Source organism: Raphanus sativus, unplaced genomic scaffold, assembly GCF_000801105.2.
Source record: "Raphanus sativus cultivar WK10039 unplaced genomic scaffold, ASM80110v3 Scaffold0185, whole genome shotgun sequence".
Lineage (NCBI taxonomy): Eukaryota > Viridiplantae > Streptophyta > Magnoliopsida > Brassicales > Brassicaceae > Raphanus > Raphanus sativus.
In genome coordinates this window covers 1-19779 of record NW_026615505.1, presented here as the reverse complement: position 1 = coordinate 19779, position 19779 = coordinate 1, and the positions used below count along the sequence as shown (strand labels likewise).

Here is a 19779-nt window from a genome sequence, read left to right as displayed (position 1 = left end):
CCGACAACATTCAGTCGCAGGTAATTTGCTACAAAACTTTTTTTCGGAGTTTGCTACAAACTTCCAATGAACTATCCGAGAAGTTACCGAGAACACACGTTTTCTCGGAATTTGCTACAAACTTCCAGTGAACTATCCAAGAAGTTACGGAGAACTTTATTGGAAACTTTTTATTAGAATATGGAATGTTCTCTTGTAGTGGAACTAGAATCACAACTTATATTACATTAAATTATTGAATAAAAACAAACACACCCTTTGATCAAAAAAAAAAAAAACACACCCAACAAACAAACAGTAAAACAACAACACACCCCAAAAGTAGCAAATATCACTCATTATTGCAAATATCAAACATTCAAGAGTTTATCTTCCTGCAGTTCTTTCTGATTTCTCCATTCGAACCTATCAACGGAGATATATTTCCCATCTTGATCATGGACTCCGCAAACTGCTCAAAAATGCTTCTTGGTTCTCTGCATACTTTATTACAAGCTCTCTCGATAAATCATTACCTGAGAACAGAACCTGGTCCGAGTTCAACAAACCCATGTTCTTTATCAAGTTCTTGAAGTAGCTGTTATCAAACTTCGCAGCAGTAACCATGTCCAGCACCACAAGATTGTCATCACCTTCGGTTTTTGGACAGCTTTGGCGCAAGTTTGCAGCGAAGGATTCTTCTAGTGTCATGTCTGGAAGACCATTTCCAGATTGATTGTATAGCCTCTGTCTGAAACTCGTGCATCTTGAGAATCCGATGGTGTGGCTCCCTAAATTAAAAGAATTAGTATGGATGGTCAGAGCCAGCCCAAATTATTATTTATTTATTTTTTTAAAAAGAGATCAAACAAGACTATGTATCAATAATGATGTCGTGGAATCTATTCTATTAAAAGGGAAGCAGTCTTGAAAAGTCGACTTATATAAGTCGACTTATGTTTGGTGTACCATGAACAATTAATGAAAACTTCTATATTGTGGGATCCTAATAATTGTGTTTTGCAATCAGAATCATATTTAAACTACGACCAGAATCAATATTAATGTCACTAAGATCATGATCATATTTAAACTAAAGTAATATATCATATCCTATACTTCCACTAATAATATCATTAGACATAATGTATCATAACATCTTACATTATATAGTTTCAAATATTTAGAAAATAAATTTTGATAAAATTATTTTCGAAAATCATATGTTAAAATAATATATATATATATATATATATATATATATATTATATTTACCTTAAACTTATTTATAAAAAGTATTATAAGAATATTAAGAAAGTTTAAAAACTATTTAAAATCCTACAAATATGTTTCTATTGAAGTATTAAAAATCTACCAAGTAAATCTTAATCCATAACAATTTAACAAATTAAACTCTTATAAAATTCACACAAATATAGTTAGATAGTAGATTTGAGTATTCGGGTATTTGGGTCGATTTTTTTTCTATCTTGGTTATTTGAGTCCTAAACATTTGGGACCCAAATAGATAATTGATTTTTTTATTTGGATTTAGGTCGGTTCCTTTCATGTTCGGATCGGTTTAGAATCAAAATTTTAAGTACATGTAAAATACAAGTAATAATTAAGCACATAATATGTCTAGGTCGGTTCAGATATTTATGTTCTGAAAAAATTAGAAGTACCGGAAAACCTATGAAATGATCTGAAACTTTAAAATTATTTGAAAACCAATAAATACCCAAAATATATGACTACAGTTTTTATGTTATTTTATTATAATTTATGTCATATAGATTTCAAATGGATTTAAAAAGCATAATTTTCAAATAGTTTTCTAACAAATATCAAAAACTCAAACACTTTATCACATCTACATAAATCAATCACCACTCCTAAGTTAAAAATAAATACATTGACAAATAACGGAAAAATACCCGCCCTTTTAACGGCGGGTCAAAATCTAGTAATCTGTTAATAATGACTAACGCCAGCTGAGTTGTAATCTTTATGGTAACACTATAAAAATTATATTTTATTTGTGGACTTGAATTATTTGGGCTAATGGTTTCATCGATGGTGTTCCTTGAAAGGAAGCTTACCGGAGAGAGCAACAAGGTCAGCGAGGCCGAGTCCTTGATCTTTAAACTTTGTGAGGATTGTCTGGAAACTGAGGTTTGAGGCAGGAATGTTGTTGTTTGAACCACTCAAGCTTGCATTTCGTGAGTCTCTTCTTCCTAGTGGGACGACCCAGCTAGGACCTCCACTCTGGTCAAAAAACAAAGCCGGTTTAGCTGATTTTTTCCCCTATTAACAGAGATAGTGTAGCACACTTACAAGAACAGAGGAGTCTCTAGCGGCTAGGGCTAGGATATCAGCGCAAGAGACCGTGTCAGGGCATACATTCTCCAACTGAGCTTTGATCATGTCAACTATGTCGAATCCACGAGCCGATTTACGGTTTAAATGAGAGTTTTTCTCACTCAGAATTTCCTCACTGCTGTCTAGGAGCAACGAGGCATCACAACCCTGCATTCACAGTTACCTTTCTTCGATAAATAACTAACTTTTTTTTTTTTTTTTGTAAACTAATAAATAACTAACTTAATAAACAAATATCAAATGAATAATGTGGAAGGAATTAACCTGAACGAAACAGTCGTGATAGTAAAGTCTCATCAAGGAAGCAGCCATGCGGGTATCTGCAGCAACAGCTGTAGTGACAACAGATTTAACAATAGCTTCCACTCGGGAGCATGAATGGGCATAAAAATCGGGTGAAAGTTTTCCCCCATCGTTATTGTAGCAAAAGTAAATACTTATACCGCCAAGGGAAGGAAAAAGAATAAGTACGAGACAGAGAACTAGTATGTAATTATTCATTGCGTTCAGCAAGAAGATTGAAAAGATAGGAAAATTTTGTGACATTGCTAGATAGAATAAGAACGTATTTATGAAGAGTAACTTTTAGGGTTTTGTTAGCAACAGTCGTCTTAGTTTGACTTTCAGTACCAAAGACGGGACAGGAAGAAACTCTTTTCTTTAGACGATATGATTTTGTTGACGTGTCATTCCACCATGCTCTTCTTGCAACCAAAAAAGTAACGAAAGAAAAAAAAAGTAACCAAATGAAGCTGCTTGTCGTTTTCTTCATACCACATGAAGCTTCGAGGAAATGTGTACTTTCAAGTCTCTAACTATTTGAATTCATCACTGATCCAACTATTAAGCAGATTTAATTTTGAAATCATTGTTAATTGTGATTTTTTAAAAAAAAAATCAAATATCTATATTCTATTAAAAGGGAAACATTCTGAAAAAATCTACTTAAACAAAGTTGTTGGACTTTTTCATTATAATTACATTTTTCCATAATTTAACTATAAAACTGGTTGGCCTTTTACATGATTGTATATCAACCGGACATATAACAAACCAAGACAATTTCTTCTCTTGTGACTAAACCAAAAATAACCAGCGTAATAAAACTATTTGCGTGCTTCATATTAATATATTTTATTTGTGGTTATATATGACACGTAAATAGATTAACTTATACTAACCACATAATTTAGTTGAACTATTTACCCAAAAATAAAGTTATATGTATTCACATATTATAAACCAACATTCCCAAAAATAAAGTTGGCTATATATTGTTCCGACTTCCAAAACGTATTTTAAAAGTTTATTTTATATATTCCTTTTTAATTATATTTTGCTGGATTTCGTATAGTAATTTAGGTAAAATGATATCTATAGAAAACAAACTTGATGAAGAAGTCAAAAGAATATCCCTACAAACTAGCAAATTCTTAAAATATACAAAAACAATATAGTATTAAATAAGATTAATCATATTTATTATCCCATCAACTACGATTATCTAATCTGATGACACGTAAATATACTAACAAATAGAAAAATAATATAAATCAACAAAATATCTATACTATTTTTTTGGTTACTATCTCATTGTAGCAATCATAATTTAACTTTATATAGGTATAAATCCATTGTATGCTTCTAAAAAATAAACAATTATTTACTTGAAACTGTAACAATATTGATCACTACAAAACCTATAATTTAAATTGAAAAATATAAATATAATGCTTTACTTTATACTAGGTGATTTCCCGTGCTCATGCACGGATATAAATATTTATAAAGTAAATATACTATAATAATTAGTTGCTATTTATTTTAATTTTATATAAATTTATAATTGTATGCATAGTTTTATATTAATAATATTATATTACTTTAATTAGACATTCGATTTTGTATATGTTATAATTTGTCAGTTTTGTTGTTTTTACAGTCGATTTAGTTATCATTTGGATATATTGGTTTGCATTTATATCTTTGAATTCAATTATAATATTTTTTTATTCTAAATATATTAAATTTTGATTAATTTTATTAATTGCATTTAGGTTGCTCGGTTGGTTGGTTATCTTTTATATGCAAATATATTTTAAGATGACTATTTATAAATTAAGATATATTGTGCTTAGAATGAAATAAAAGATAAACTAAAGTGCCGGATTCCAAATTCAATAAATTAATACAACCATGATATTATGAAGTCTAATACCTACATATATAAATTTTACAAAAAAAAAATTGTAACAATTAGTTAATATTTTATTTTCATTTGTTAATATATTTTGAATCATTCTATAATTTATATTTATAAAATTAATTATTACTATAAAATTATATATTCTTACTGTAGTTTAATCTATGATATTAGATATAAGTTGGATTAGGCGAGTTACTCATGTTGTGAATATATTAAGTTGCATGTATTATTACAAATTCAAACTGAAATATAATTATTTTACTATAGTTAAATCATATCAAATTATTTTTATTTATCGTTTAATGTGCACTTACTTTCATATATTTATCAATGATCACTATGAAGTTACATACATAAGTAACTGGTTTATTTTTGGAAACTCATGAACACATATCAATATCTACAGTAATTAAAATATTTTATAAATTCTAAATAATTTTATGCCTTTGATTTATTGAATGGTAAACTAAACTTATTTTAAATAATCTTAAAATTCTGAATTCATATTGCTTTCATATTTTGATTATGGTTATGTTAAGTTCCACAAACATAAAAATTTAAAAGAAAATTTAATAATTATCTAATATTAAGAAAACATATATTTTAATAATCATAAATATAATATATCTACCTTGTTAAAATATATCGTGTTATTTTAATTTAAAATATTTTGTAATTATTTGATTAAAAGATGTTTACTGTTAAAATCTATTTTCATTCTCTAATATCTCTTAAAAATAAACAGTATTTGTTTATGTTACTTAGTTATTTTATGTAATCATCTAAGAAAATAGATAGATATATAAAAATATTTTTATTATTTTGAAATTGTATTGTTTAAAATTATTTTTTAAAATAGATAATATTTATTTTACTAATATCAAGATTATCTATGTGAAATTTTCTTTTATGAAATCAAATTATATACAAATATATATTTTTCATCTATGAAAATATAGATATAAATAAAGTATTTATTACTTCAAAAGTATATTTTATGTTGCTATTTTGTGAACTTTCCTTTTTAATGAAATCATATTATATATGCATATATTTTCGTCTTAAATCTTTTTAAAACTTTATAAATGTTTCCTTTTTATTATATATCTTATTTAGAAAATTTTAAAAAGAAACTAACTAAAAAATCAATAAAAATATTTAACTGATATTATATAGGCATATATTTTCGTTTTTAAATTTTCTTTTAAACTTTATAAATGTTTCCTTTTTATTATATATGTTATTTGGAAAATTTTAAAAAGGAAACTAAATAAAAAATCAATAAAAATATTTAACAATAATAATTTTAATTCATTAAGGGTATCCGTGTAATTAACCATCGTGAGAGTTAACGTGAACGTGACACGTATAAAACTGACTTCTCAAATAATATTATAGAGATGACAAATCAATAACTTACTCAATTTTGTATACTATTATAAAATATATAATTTTTAAAAAAAATTATAAAAAAAATTTGGAATTTTGCCCGGTCAATCAATGGTTTTTAATCAATAGTGTTTCATTAAATTTTGTTTTTTTTGGAAACATATGAGTTGGTAAAAAACATACTAAATGTTACATGAAAAATATAAGCCAGCCCGGGTTATATAAGGCCACCGATTTTACCAGTTTGGATGCGGGTCTGGATCGAATATAGAAAAAAGGATTAATATCTTAATACATTTATAAACCATATACAGTATAACCTCTTTAAATTAATAATCGATAGATTAATATCTCTATAAATTAATATAATTTCATAGTCCCAAATTGGGTTTTTGGTTCAATTACTATCTCGATAAATTAATAATCTCTATAAATTAATAAAAATATAGTTTTGGTGTAGTCCCAACATTATTAATTTATAGAGGTTTCACTGTATGTCTACCCATTAAAAATAGTTAATTTTAAATAGAGTATTTTCTTCTCTTCTCAGCATTTAAATGTACATATAAACTATTAGTCATCAACATTTGGTTTCGGTTCGAGTATTTTGGTTTTTGGTGTTATGGTTCTAGAAATTTAAGAACAGTTTAGCTATTTATAATTTTTTTGTTTCAGTTAGATTGTTTTGGTTTTTGGTTCGACTTAGTAGCAAATTTATGAACCAGATAATATGGAAAAATAGGTCTAACTCAGTTTTAGTTCGATTGTGGTTTTTTCGGGTAATTACAGATTTGTGGATAAAAAAAATATATTGGATAATTTTAGATTTTCACTTTAAATATCGGATAATTTAAGATTGTTTCTCTAAATTATACTCCATCCGTTTCAGAATGATTCATGTTTTAGAAAAAAAAATTGATTCTAAAAAATCTTTATTTTACATTTTCAATATCTATATATAATAATAAATTGTAAACTTCAAAGACATTAACTGTGTTTACTAAATTGAGATTAGGTAGAAATTATAGGAAATAACTAAACGTAGAAAATATTGCATTTACTATCAAAAGTTTATGTGATTTCTTAATAAGTGTGAAAACTCTAGAACATATATTATTTCGTAACAGAAGAAGTATGAAATTCAGTTAATTTGGTTTTGACTTTTTCAGTTTGGTAGAGCTCGGTTAACGGTCCCAGATAAATATATCTAAACCTATACCCTATCTCTTATATATAAATTCATTAAAATTTTAAATTCAATTTCGAAAACAAACCCGCGCTTTCTAAGCGCGGGTCAAAATCTAGTTAATTATTAATTTAACAGAAACATGAAATACAATTAGGAAAAAAATAGGTTTGGCTTTCCTAAATCTAGAAATCTCTAAAATAGATGCTCTCTGAAAAATTCAGAAAAAGAACAAGAGGATATTAAATCTGCCCACGAGATAATTTGATATTAAAAGTGTTGATTTCAAATAGTTAAAGATTTTAAAATTCATTTTCCCAAAGCTTTGAACATTTTTTTTTCTTTCCAATCCTTCTAGAAACAAAACATGAAAGTTAAAGGAGTATCCTCAAAAACCAACGGTCACTAGACTTACAGTTCTAGTAAGTCTGATAGAAGTGTTGAAACTCTGTTTTGATTGAATAAAAAGACTTTTTCGATTTATCAGGTGACTTTTCCGGCCAAATCCGCCGTTCTCGTGGCCGTATTAATAGCTCGTTTTTGCAACGAGCACTATAATCTAAATTTAAATTCAAACTCAAAAACAGATTTAAATGCATCATCCCACTCTGCGTCCATATGAATAAGGTTACTTATAGTTACAGTTTTTTTTTCTTTTTCATGATATGCTCCTGTGTGTTGATATTGTTGCGCGATTTAGAGGTGTTGATGATGGGGACTCAGAGTATTAGCAACCTGTTTGAATGCTTTTTTGTGTATGTATGTGTTTTGTTATAGGCAAAACAGTTAAGGGATACACGCAGGACTGGCCCTGAGGCAAGCCGGATGAAACATTCGCTTCAAGCTTCCAAATTTTTTGAAAACAATTATATGTAAATAAGCCTCTAAATTTGTATTAATAATTCCAGCCCGCAAATTTATAAAATACTTTTCAAACCGTCCATAGTCCCCGAAATAGCTAGGGATTGTTGTCATTCTATATAGTAAATGCATCAGATGTTAAGTGGTCTTGAGTATATTTGATTTGTTTGGCTTGTGAGAGTAGGCAATGCTGTTAAATTCATCCCCAAGTTTCTGGTTTGTTATTTTTTGTTGCAAACAAAGAAAAATCAGCTTTAAACTTAAACAAAAGGCATGCCATGTCCCAAGCGTGGTTAGCAAATGTTTGGAACCTAAAAGCCTCGGAAAAAATCAAAGTGTTTCTTTGCAACTCCCTACATAATGCTTTACCAGTAGAGAACAATTCTCTGTCCAAAACATACATTTGTCTAACCGATGCCTGAGATGTAATGAGATGGAATCAGTGGTTCATATGCTCGTTACTTGCCCTTATGCAACGGAGGTATGGAATCTGGCACCGATAGCTTCAATCATCGACCCAAATTGTGTCTCATCCACAAGCTCTGACCTTGAACAGCTCCGAAGAGTCCCATCTCTCCCACCGGTGGGATTAGGCCAGGTACGCTTTCGGTTTGGATTTGTTGGAACCTATGGATCTCTAGGAATCAATTGATCTTCCAAAAAGGACCTTCACTCTGGTAGAGCCGATCACAAAAGCGACAAAAGAAACTAGAGAGTGGACACAAACCCAAGATCCCCCACCGAAACTCCAAATCGTAAGACCTAGCATCAACCAAGATCCTAATCTAGACTCAGATTAGGTCTGCATGAATACGGATGCCGCTTGGAACCCGTAGATGGAGTATGCAGGTCTTGGTTAGATCATCGATGATGCAGGATCATCCTCTTCTCACTCAGCGACCTCCTCTATTTAAGTAATGTCCTCTCTTAGACCTACCTAAAATCAAACAAATTTAAGTAATATAACGTTATTTTTTTCTATTTAAGTAATACAAATGTTTAATTTTTTTGCACTTTCAGTTTCATATTTACACAATATTTAAAAAACATAATAGTCTAAATTTTATATATTTTAAAATTACAAACAAATTAATAAATTTCGATAAGTTGCTTTATATTTTCTAATAATATTTTGATGATAAAATTAAAGTTAACTAATTTTAGGGGCTTAAAGAACATTTTGCCCAAGGACCCTTCATATTATTAAGCCCGCCCTGGTTGTCTCTTATTGTTTTGTTCACACTATCTGGTATACTTTGTATACTTTGTTCACACTAAATGATTATGTCTAATGAAGATGATTGAATATCTAAGAAAGAAAAGAAGTTGGGTTTACTCCCTTTCGACTTTCGTACTTCCTTCCACACCATTATAAAAATAGACATACCCTAGTAACATCTTCAGAGTCAGAGAGACAGGAAGAGCAAAAAAAAACATAAGCACATACCGGCTTCTTCTTAGCAGCCACTTTGACTCCTTTCTTTGGGGGCCTAAAATATATTGAAAAATGGTAGCTTTTAGCACAAGAAGTCGAACAAGACAGGAAGAAGGATAGGAAATAAACCAGGGACTACACGCGTTTATTGAGTGATGATTAGATTTACTAACTTGTGTTGCAAGCAAGATTTATATTACTACGTGAGAGCTAACAGATAAATAGACTAGAAAAGTACCAATCAATTCCATCTTATACAAAAACTATCCTTAACAACACAGGTGCAGAAACTTTAGAAGCAGGCTATTTAATACAAATCGAATGAGAAAATTATGAAATGCTATCGTATTGTGCGCATCAGTATAATCAGAGAGTTTTCCACAAACTCGACAACTTCCAACTGATACACGAAACTGTAGATGAGCTTTTTCTACCTGTTTCATGGTGACCCATTCTTTCTCAAGTTCACTCATCTGCTGCTTCAGTAGCTCGTGTCAATCCTCTCTTTCTCTCATTTTACTTCACTAAGAACTAAAGAGTCTTGTTACAAAAAAAAAAAAACAAAAACAAAAGAACTAAAGAGTAGAATGACGATAGAACTTGGTTTATAAAAGGTAGAAATCTTATGAGATGCCAGTAACTAATTTTGATTTTACTCCTTAATAGAATTATAAAATTCCAAATTTGAAAATTGACAATTCAAACATTTTCTACAAGCATTGCACTACCTTCATAACATGGATGCAAACAAACGATTGAGACATAATTAGCTTCTCTTAGATAATTAGATTCATGAATACTCAGAACTCAGTGGTTTAAGAGGTAAAAAAGTTGGAGATGTCTTCCATAACACCTTTCCCATCTTGAGCATCATAGTAGAAGAAGTTCTTTACCGGGTCTCCTTTGCCTGATACAGCTTTGATCACTTCCTGCAATACCCATCAAACCTCTCTCGTCAGTCAAATTCAATGTGAAAATATACAAATGCAAAAAAGAGAGTGAGAGGAAAAGAGAGAACCTGTGCTAATATTCCTCCTACAATGGCACAAGCTGGTGGGAATTCGATAGTACCACTGATAAGTCTCTCCAAGAGACTATCTGGTATATGGCTCTCGCTCACAGACTGTCGCAGCAATATTCAGTTTACTCAGTGAGCTTTGAGTGACATTCATACAGAACTGAAAAACATAAAACAAAAGAAACACTCACGTTAGCCTCACATAGTTTCTTTTTAACTTCCAAGACTGTGGCAAGATCAAGCACTGAGCATTTTCCATGTTTACGCCTTTCACTCTCCTCAAACACTTCTATTACTGAAATATTAACACCAAAGATTAGTGTGTGTTGTGTACCTATCTCTCTTAGGATTCCAACAATCAGTTGTTTATAGGTAGTAATAATTATTAGCTGTGGTGGTAAATAGTAACCACCTCTCATAGCAAAGTAGAGCTTTGCTGTTCTCCGAGGAAGCAGTTTCCAAGGTACTGATATAGCTTCCTGTGGCAGTGAACCAACTTCTTACTTCTTATTCAGAGATGTAACAATTATTCATAGCAAAATTTAGTGTTAGAAATACCTGAAAACTCGGAAAATGTAGTTCACATTCAACTGTCTCTTCGATCTTTTTCTGTGGAAAACAATTTTGCCAAGGAAAACTAAGATCAAATCTCACACTTGAAGAGCTGTTAATGAAAAATACTCAAAAGGGAATGTAAAATCATGAAAAGACTTATGTGCCTGAAACGGCCAAAACAGTATATAATGAACATAAGAGATGCAACATCGAATCATGTAAGTACCTTTGTGTATTTGTAGTCTTGAAGGTCGACAAATATCTCGCCACATGAGTCTCTGCAATCGACTGTATAGGATGCCACACGTTTCGATAACTTACGACATTGTTCATTGACAGACATCTGCAGAACAAAAAAAAAAGATATGAAGAAATGTATGGAGCAACCAAAAGCATGAAACGGGATCTATACTAAAGCTGTTATCACTACCTTGGTGGCACAAGAACCGTAGCCAATAACTATCACATCAAACTTCTCAAAAAATCCAGTGTCAAGTGTTGACAAATCACCTGAAACATTTGAAAGAATGATCAAAGTCATTATAGTCTAATAAGTTAATTAAAACGATTCAAGGAGAGAGGTAAAACCTTTGAATACAGAAACAAGGACCATAGGGTTAAAGCCCCTGAGCGAATCACAACAGATATCAGCCACGGTTTTGCCTCTGTACGCATTTTCATCAGGAGGAATCAAGAAGTTTGCGTTCACGGCCTCCTCGTTCACCAAGCGATCATCCATTAGCGTCACACTACCGACTCCTGCCAGCACAATGTTTTTGCAAAACTACACAACAAAATGGAACCAAAACCAAAAAAACAATGTAGTAAGATACTAACTAATCAAAAGAGTATGACATCTACACGAGTAAGTGATAAAAGAGTTAACAGCTTACCTCAGCAACGGTCCCCTTTATTCCAGAAACCAAGATATGAGATTTGGTCAATCTGCAAGCAAAAAAACATCAACCTCCTCACACTAAATCAAAAAGGTGGCAATGTAAATACATGTAATGTTTAGTATCAAAAATATAAGCTTCAGAAAAATTCAAAATGTGAATGAAACGAGTAATGTATCTATCAGTAGTACCAAGAAAATATCAAGTTAATACTCTACATGAACTCAACACTATGATGATAATGTCTCAACTCAGACCAAACATAACGAAACTCAGAAGTTACCACTTTACTAGTCTAGAAGCAGAATCCAAACTCTATACTAGTAGTAGCTAGGAAATGCGAATTGAAAATCGAGTTTGGTACTCCAACAAAAGCGAGCCAAAAGATGATAAAGGCTGAAAGGAACAAGCTTTTTGAGAAATTGAGAGAAACTTATTCGTGAATGAGAAAGAAGTAACCTTCTTTGAGCATTAGCGCCCCAAACCCTAATCTGGCGATCGTACAAGGCAGTCTCCTGCTCCGTCAGCTCTTCTTCGTCCATTCAGAAAACTCAAATCTAACAATTCAGAAAATCTTTGCTTTCAGAAAATGGAGCTTCCCAAAATCTAATTTTCAAAATGTCTAAACTTTTTGTGCCAGGGGAGGGAGGGGGAGGGGTTTTTCTTTTGTCAACTGATTCATTTCAATGATTTCATTGAAATAAGAAGCCCAATGGGCATCATACAAGTAAATTCAGCCACCGATCATATTACAAGATAAAACATACAGCCCAAAATTGAAGCCCATATCATTGCCACATGACCCTAGCAAAAGATAACGATGTACGCATGATAGCCACGTGTCCCACCGCTGGGCTATCGACAATTCTGGAAAAACGCCTTCAAGACTTTGCCGACTATTCTGAATTCATGCTAACTCATCATCGCTTCATCAATCATCTATGTTCTTCATCTTCAAGGAGACAAAGGAAGCGAAGATTGATTCCTCTCCCAATGAAAAAGCAGAGCTTGTCCAGCAAAATCAAACAAAAATTTATATAGGATTAAACGGAATAATAATAATAAGCGAAGAGGAGAGAAGCAGAGTTGATCGGAATAACCAGAATTATTATTCAACTTGAAACGGAGTATAGATAATCATTAAGAACAGCTCCGACTCAAGTTGAACACACAACAACAAAAAACTCACTAGCTTCTTATAGAGACTTTTCTTCTTATGCATTTAACAGAAAAGATCAAGTAAACTCGTCCAGTACTGTTTGGAGTATGTTATTGCCTAGTAGCTGTCAGAAAAAAAAAAAAAAAAAAACAGATAAAATTTAAATATGCAGAGATAGATGATAAGATGTGGAGCAAAAGAAATAGTTGGTGAAATAATAAGACTCACTAGCTTCTTTACAAAGACAGATGTAACTGAGCAAGACAAGGAAAGTGGGATGGTATGTACCTTGTTGTTTCAGGCCACTCCAAAACCATCGTCAAATGTCCATAATCATAAAAGATTACTCTCACACGCTGAGTTTTAGTTTAACATGAAAAGAGAGGAATAAACAGGGTTGGTCCAAATCATCAGGAACGTTTTCATATTTGGCAGCTATGATATTTTCTTCAATATCATCGATTCTTTACACATTATTACAGCACCAAGGAACGCTGTAAGAAGCTAACGTAGACTAAGAATTGCAGCACAGAACAATGTTTTTCCAAAGATTTGTCAAAGCTATATATACCACAACTGATATTACACTAATTAAAAAATAGAAAAGAGGACATGAATGGCAACTGTTGAAGATGATGATCGTTTAGAAAGTCAACCTGAAAGGTATAAGAATAGATGAACAAGTACACAAATGTTGTGCTTCAGGAACAACAATACAGTTTTTAATCCATTACAAGTGCAGAATGTTTTATTGGAAAAAAGGAGGAGACTTCTAACAAAAAAATATATAGAGTTGAGAGAGAGATTTCAAAGATTGAAGGATAGAGAATATAAAATTTTACTGTGACAAGGACGCCGATAATAAGGAAATTTGATCGTTGTGACAACTTCTGACCACTCAACAGTTGCCCAAATCTCGCCAGTTTCCTTGCGCCTTTGTAAAGAGATCTCTGCACACCAAACCTCCCATTCACCAATAGCAGGACAGTCCCAGAAGACTAACATGTTGGGACCAGAGTTGCTCAGTTTGTGACCGGGAAACGTACCGTCAAGGTGTTGGGATGGCAAATCCAAACCATAATTGACCAGTTTGGAGGCACAAAGGGTGCCCCTTAGATCATCCAAGCCCATAACTTGTCTCCACTTCATCTCACCCGCTGCTGACTCCAAATCACTTGTCTCACACCACAATATCCAGCCACCGGTTACACAAGAGTAGATGACATTGTCTATCACATGCCAACCCTTTCTAAGTTCGTTGGTATCTGAATTCCCTGTTTTCCATATGCCTTGACTCGGAATGTAAAGCAGTCCATTACCTTTCTCATTCAAACCGAAAATCTTCTTTGTCTTGTCCTTCTCCTCTATCACTGCGATTTCGTGCATTAAAGAGTTCATATCATCTGGCGGAGGAGGCTGGTTCAACGACAGGGCATCCCAAGTCTGCGTCTTTGGATCGAAAACCTCTACAACCCAATTTGGTTTCTCGCAACCTCCAAAAACGTATATCTTCCCGTCCACCACGCCAGCTGCAGCAGAAGCTCGAGCAAACCCCATGGAGGGGAGATTGGTCCATGTATGAGATCGGCAATCCAGGAAAAAGACCCTGGACGATCGCTTCCTGCCAATCATCCCACCAATCACATAGATACCCCAACCATGTGCCACCACGGAAGATGCTTCCGGAGGCTGATACAAGTGTGGCCGGATCGGAAGCAGCCGACTAGGATGATCTAGGGCTTTTGGGTAGAAGGCGAACCAGCGTGCAAACGGATCTGAAGGGATGCTTAAACATAAATAGATGCAGCGTTCGGTACGACCAGTTAGGGATCGGGCTTGGTATAACTCCGGGGAAAGCATTAGAGAGCGGTGCAGCTTCGAGACCAGATATAGGGATCCGTGGTCCAGCCTTGAGACAAAGGTCAAGCAATTCATTACGATATCATCTGGCAACACGTATAACTTACAGTCCTGCTGCGGACAGTAGTTCTTCTGTTTCTTCCTGTAATTCCTCTTCATCGTGCTTTGTTTTGGTTTATATCTACCATAAACTGAGATCATGTTTTACTTTTGGATTTTCTTTTCTCCAAGAGAAAGCAGTTGCTCCCACTTGTATATAAAGGGTACTCTGAATTACTAATTCGATCCGAACAAGGAACAAAACTATAATTTACTTCTTTTTTTTTTTAGGTTTGTTTCCTTTTTTTTTTTTTGGAACAACAAAAATTGAGGTTTGTTTCCTTTTTCTTTCTCAATAAGATTTAACCCTAACAATAATTGAGATTTTTTAACTTTTTTTTCCTTTTATCTAAACTTACGACCACCAGATCCGTTTGTGTTGTTACCGTACTCCTTTTTCCGTTTTTTTTTTCTTTTTAATAAAGTTTTTTAGTTGTTCTACTTTTGGCATTGTGGTCCCCACATTACCTTTTTACAACAAGAACTAGGTTCGGTCTTACTAACGTAACTATTTGACCATTGTAAAAATGATGACGTTGTACTTCGAGATGCCTGTCGTTTATATTTATTCGTAACTTTACATCTATACTAAATAATGATGTCAAACAGGTCGTCCAGCCCCGTCCCGTCCCGAACCACAAGCTCTCTGTCAAACGGATCATGGCGGGCTGTCCCGCACGGGCTGCTGTACCCAAAAAATATCATCCCAATTCCACCCCACCTAATACACAGTCTTTAGCGGGCCGGTCCGCGGAACTGACGATTAAGGAAGCTTCTGGGTGCTCTTCTTGCTGCTCCATGAAGATCAAGCTGCTCCATTACTTCCATAAGTGCACATATGAGGAGGATACATGAGTTCTATTTTTTATTTCTTGTATCAGTTTTGAGGAGTATTTTTCTAATCATAGTAAAATAAACTAGATTTTGACCCGCCCTTTAGAAGACGGGACAATCATTTTGTTTTAAATTTATGCTCTTGTTCGATTTTTCATAAGTGTGTTTAGGGCGGGACAAAATTTCCTTCTTCCAGAAAAGTCTTGCTAAAAAAAAAAGATTTCATTTATCTCTCAAAATAGAATACTAAAATCTGATACATCCTCCATCGACACCAATCTTTGCAGTTATATCCCCTTCTCACTTATTCTTTTAATCAGTAGATCATATGTTCATCTGAATCACTTTTGAAAAATCAAAAACACACATATAAATTTTTTTGTCTTTCCAGAAAAGGGTTGCATGTCGAATCCGATATCATAACTTTTTAATCGGATGAGCTTCTTCTGCGGAAAACAATTTGCCAAGGAGAAAACAATACAAACAAAGATCAAATCGTGCACTCAGAGAGCTGTTAATAGAGTCTTAAAAAGATATCCAACCGAAAAGTAAAATCATAGATATGAAAAGATTTATGTGCCTGAGTGATGAAGACATCAAATCAGTAGCTGATCCAGAAGTTCAGGAAGCCCTTCCCGATGAAGAAGAAGTCCTTCCTAAACAGGAAGCCTGTCCAGAAGCAGACGAAGTCCTTCCTAAACAGGAAGCCTTTCCAAAAGAAGAAGAAGTCTTTCCAAACCGGACCAAACCGGATATGTGTTCAGTCAAGACGATGTATCTCACCAACCCGGAGGAATTTAGATACGAGACCAATTTTCATGCGTTCTACACTAAACAAGGAGACAATCCCAATTGGAAGCATCCCCAAAGCTACTCAAACCAGGAAGATATGAATTTTACAAACCGGAGGTTCCCCAGCCCATCCACCTGCGAGTATCCGAGTTTAGAAGATGTTTCAAGCCCAACGACGAAGCGTTCTGACCCAAACCAAATCATGAACTTCAAGAAGAATCTCTTATCTTTCCATCAAGCCAAGAATGAAGAGAAAATTCCACGGAAATCTGAAGTTATGGTCCAATCTCCAAAACCGGTCAAACCAGTTCTGCACCTGCCTTATTTGGAGTCTCACCGGTTCAATCTTTGTCAAACCAAGACTTGGCGACCAGGAGAGTTTCTACATGATCAAAGACATCCAGAGTACACATCCAACAGTCCAGAAGAGCATTCCACCCTTACAACATACACCAGCCAGCATGTGATCAAGAGGATCTCCAATTACTCCAAGTTTCCTTGTTCGGTACTACTCCCAGCTTGGAGAATAAATCACCAACGGCTATATTCCGACGACCAGAGCCTTATGAAGATAATTCCAATGAATCCAGACGTTCCAAGGCATCAGAGTTTTCCCACAAAACTCTCAAGACTCAAGAAGATCTTCACCTTCCTTATTTTTGGCCAAGAAAGCCATTTATGGCCTAACGGCTACTTCCTTTTGTTATTTGATTCTTTTTCTGATTTTCTAGCTTAGCTTTATTGTTTCTGAGCAGTATATAAGCTCTTGGTCGTGAATTGTAAAAATCACCTTTCAATCTATAAGTTTATTCAATAAGAAATTCAGTTTCTTCTTCAAAGTGTGTCTTTGAGTTTGTTCTTGTCATTAGTTTCATTTGAGAGAGTCATTTGTTGCTATTGATTCGTAGTTCTTAGGCTGTTGAGAGATTCAGCATCCCCTGGACTTCACTGATTGAGAGAGTCGATCAAACCCAAGGATTGAGAGAGTCAATCAAAACTTCACCACCATCTCTACCAACATCCCACCTTCCGCAAGCTAAGCTTGGAATCTGCTGATCATCAAGTGATCTAAAGTTGGAGTGATTCCAGTCTTACATCATCTGGTATCAGAGCTTCAAAAGCTCCTATCCATCAGGTTTTATCTATCCAATTCGTTTTTCATTTTATTTGCTTTTGTGTTCTTATTTGAAAATCAAAAAAAAAATCATAAAAATCTTTTTGCTTAGTTTATGTTCTTGTTATTTGATTCCCAGAAAAAATTGAAAACCATAAAAAGTTTATTTATGTTCTAGTTGCTGTTTTGATTCAGTTTAGCATTCATTATAAAAAAAAAAAAACCATAAAAATTGTTATTTGCTTGATTTCTTATTTTATTTCTGCCATTGTTGCTTATTTGTGTTCTTGCTGTTCTTGAGAAGGAGTTAAGTGGTTTTGATCCACGAAATTCTTTTGAAATATCAGCCTAGTTGTTTGCATTCATTCCCCCAGCTCCCATTGCCATATTTAAAATTTTGCATTTAGTTTATTTCCTAGTTTCCTTTTTCGGTTTGCTTGCATATATAAAAATAAAATAAAAAAAAAATTTGTTCTTTATTTCTATAAATTTGAAAACCAAAATAAAAAGTTAATTTTCTTGTTTGAGTTTATATATTTCGTGCATACCATATTGCTTGCATTAAAAAAAAAAAGGAAAAGAATATTGCATCATATTTATCTTTTTTTTTAATTTCTGTCCAAGCATATAGTTTAGCCATTGTTATTATTGTTTCACTTGTCTTTGACTCTTGAACCCATTAAAACACTTAACAAACGAGTTGTGTGTTGCATCAGGAACCATGGGAGATGAAGAACAAAGTGATTGTGATTGGGAGCAAGAAGAACAATTGTTGTCTGATGAAGAGAGTGGTTATGAAGAAGATCAGTGGACAGATGATTGTTCCAATACTGATTATGATGATGATCCAGATGGTGGAGAGGTTGAACCAGAACCACCAGACCATTATCAAGACAACACCAGCTCGGTAGACTGGTCTAGAGAAGAAGCTGACCAGAGAGACAACCATGAGGGCGAGTTGTATCAAGAGGAGATTGGATCCGAGATCAGCCTAGAAGAACACAGCCAGCATGAAGAGGAGATTTATGGAGTAGAAACAGAAGATTGTTTCAATGGAGAGGCTGAAGCAGAAGAGGTTTATCAAGAAGATGGCTTTGATTATAACTCAGAACATGAGGAGCCTTATGTTGAAGAGAGGCCATGGTGTGAAATACCATACTCTGATCCTGAAGAAGAGGATGAAGAGGAGTCTCGATCCAAGGAAATACCATGGTGTGAGCTACCTTATTCTGATCAGGAGGATGATCACCAAGGTGAAACTGATGCTCAAGTCAGTTCAGACTACTCTGAAGTAAGTTATGGAAATGAACCGGAAAGCCATCCAGATTCTGCTGAAGAGAATGAAGTCTTAAGTGAGGCTGGAAGAGATGATGATGATGAGCCAAGATACATCACATATTCAGGCTATAACCAAGGGCCAGAAGACTACTTCAGATGGGAGAAAGATATGGAGGATTGGTTCCAAGCCCACAATATTCCAGAGAAGAAGAAGACACTGTATGCTGAAGCAACTTTAATCAAGAATGCTTATGTGCATTGGGAACAAGACAGTTGTGTACGGTTTGAGCTTGAGCTACCAGAGTACTCTTGGGAAGAGATGAAGGAATTTCTACATAAGGATTTTGTAGAAGATGCTGAGTTCATCCAAGAAGCAGAAGAAGAGAATTATGCCGAGCCAGAGAGATTGATCATGGCAGTCAGGTCAACCCCTAAGGCTAAACCCAAGAAGACTTGTGATCCCAAGCCGAGGGATATTCTGTGCGACCCATCTTCCAGCAGGAGCAAGGCTAAGGAAGCTGTGAAATTTAAACCAAAGGAACCTAAAGCTGTGAAGAAGAAGATTAACCAGCAAGAGAAGGGTTCATACCAGAGTTCACTGCAAGCTCCAAAGGTACAAGGTACATGTCCAGGAGCAAAGAAAATTTTGCAAGTACCCAAGAAGAAAGCAGAGCAAAAACAGATCATTGGAAAGCAACCCAATGAAGTGGTAGCTAAAACTCCAATCTATGAAGCT

At 33.7% G+C, this 19779-nt stretch overlaps 3 protein-coding genes and 1 pseudogene across 3 annotated transcripts; 1 reads left to right on the top strand and 3 right to left on the bottom strand.

The window, feature by feature from the left end:
- Positions 1 to 358: 358 nt before the first annotated feature.
- On the bottom strand, positions 359 to 2862 carry LOC108858871 (peroxidase 49-like; annotated as a pseudogene).
- Positions 2863 to 8436: 5574 nt separating this feature from the next.
- Positions 8437 to 8803, top strand: LOC130501403 (uncharacterized). The gene is made up of 2 exons (XM_056996314.1): positions 8437 to 8601; positions 8645 to 8803. The coding sequence occupies exons 1-2, from the start codon at positions 8437 to 8439 to the stop codon at positions 8801 to 8803; spliced, it is 324 nt and encodes a 107-aa protein (XP_056852294.1).
- Positions 8804 to 10105: 1302 nt separating this feature from the next.
- On the bottom strand, positions 10106 to 13642 carry LOC108860303 (SUMO-activating enzyme subunit 1A-like). Its single transcript, XM_056996313.1, has 11 exons — positions 13355 to 13642; positions 12367 to 13190; positions 11905 to 11956; positions 11600 to 11795; positions 11442 to 11521; positions 11238 to 11354; positions 11015 to 11065; positions 10869 to 10935; positions 10648 to 10751; positions 10457 to 10561; positions 10106 to 10367 (listed from the first exon to the last, which is right to left on the bottom strand). Exons 2-11 carry the CDS (start codon positions 12447 to 12449, stop codon positions 10254 to 10256), a joined length of 969 nt encoding a protein of 322 aa, XP_056852293.1. The 5' UTR covers positions 12450 to 13190; positions 13355 to 13642; the 3' UTR covers positions 10106 to 10253.
- Positions 13643 to 13687: 45 nt separating this feature from the next.
- On the bottom strand, positions 13688 to 15192 carry LOC130501402 (F-box/kelch-repeat protein At4g39560-like). The gene has a single exon (XM_056996312.1). It carries the CDS (start codon positions 15125 to 15127, stop codon positions 13874 to 13876), a length of 1254 nt encoding a protein of 417 aa, XP_056852292.1. The 5' UTR covers positions 15128 to 15192; the 3' UTR covers positions 13688 to 13873.
- Positions 15193 to 19779: the final 4587 nt, after the last annotated feature.

What these genes read in the sequence shown, in the direction of transcription:
- LOC130501402 (XM_056996312.1), bottom strand. Translation starts at nt 15,127, where the DNA reads ATGATCTCAGTTTATGGTAGATATAAACCAAAACAAAGCACGATGAAG.
- LOC130501403 (XM_056996314.1), top strand. Translation starts at nt 8,437, where the DNA reads ATGGAATCAGTGGTTCATATGCTCGTTACTTGCCCTTATGCAACGGAG. An exon ending in CACCGGTGGGATTAGGCCAG is followed by an intron (nt 8,602 to 8,644) that starts GTACGCTTTCGG and finishes ATGGATCTCTAG; the next exon opens with GAATCAATTGATCTTCCAAA.
- LOC108860303 (XM_056996313.1), bottom strand. Translation starts at nt 12,449, where the DNA reads ATGGACGAAGAAGAGCTGACGGAGCAGGAGACTGCCTTGTACGATCGC. An exon ending in GGCGCTAATGCTCAAAGAAG is followed by an intron (nt 11,957 to 12,366) that starts GTTACTTCTTTC and finishes TTTTGCTTGCAG; the next exon opens with ATTGACCAAATCTCATATCT. An exon ending in TAGGAGGAATATTAGCACAG is followed by an intron (nt 10,368 to 10,456) that starts GTTCTCTCTTTT and finishes TGGGTATTGCAG; the next exon opens with GAAGTGATCAAAGCTGTATC.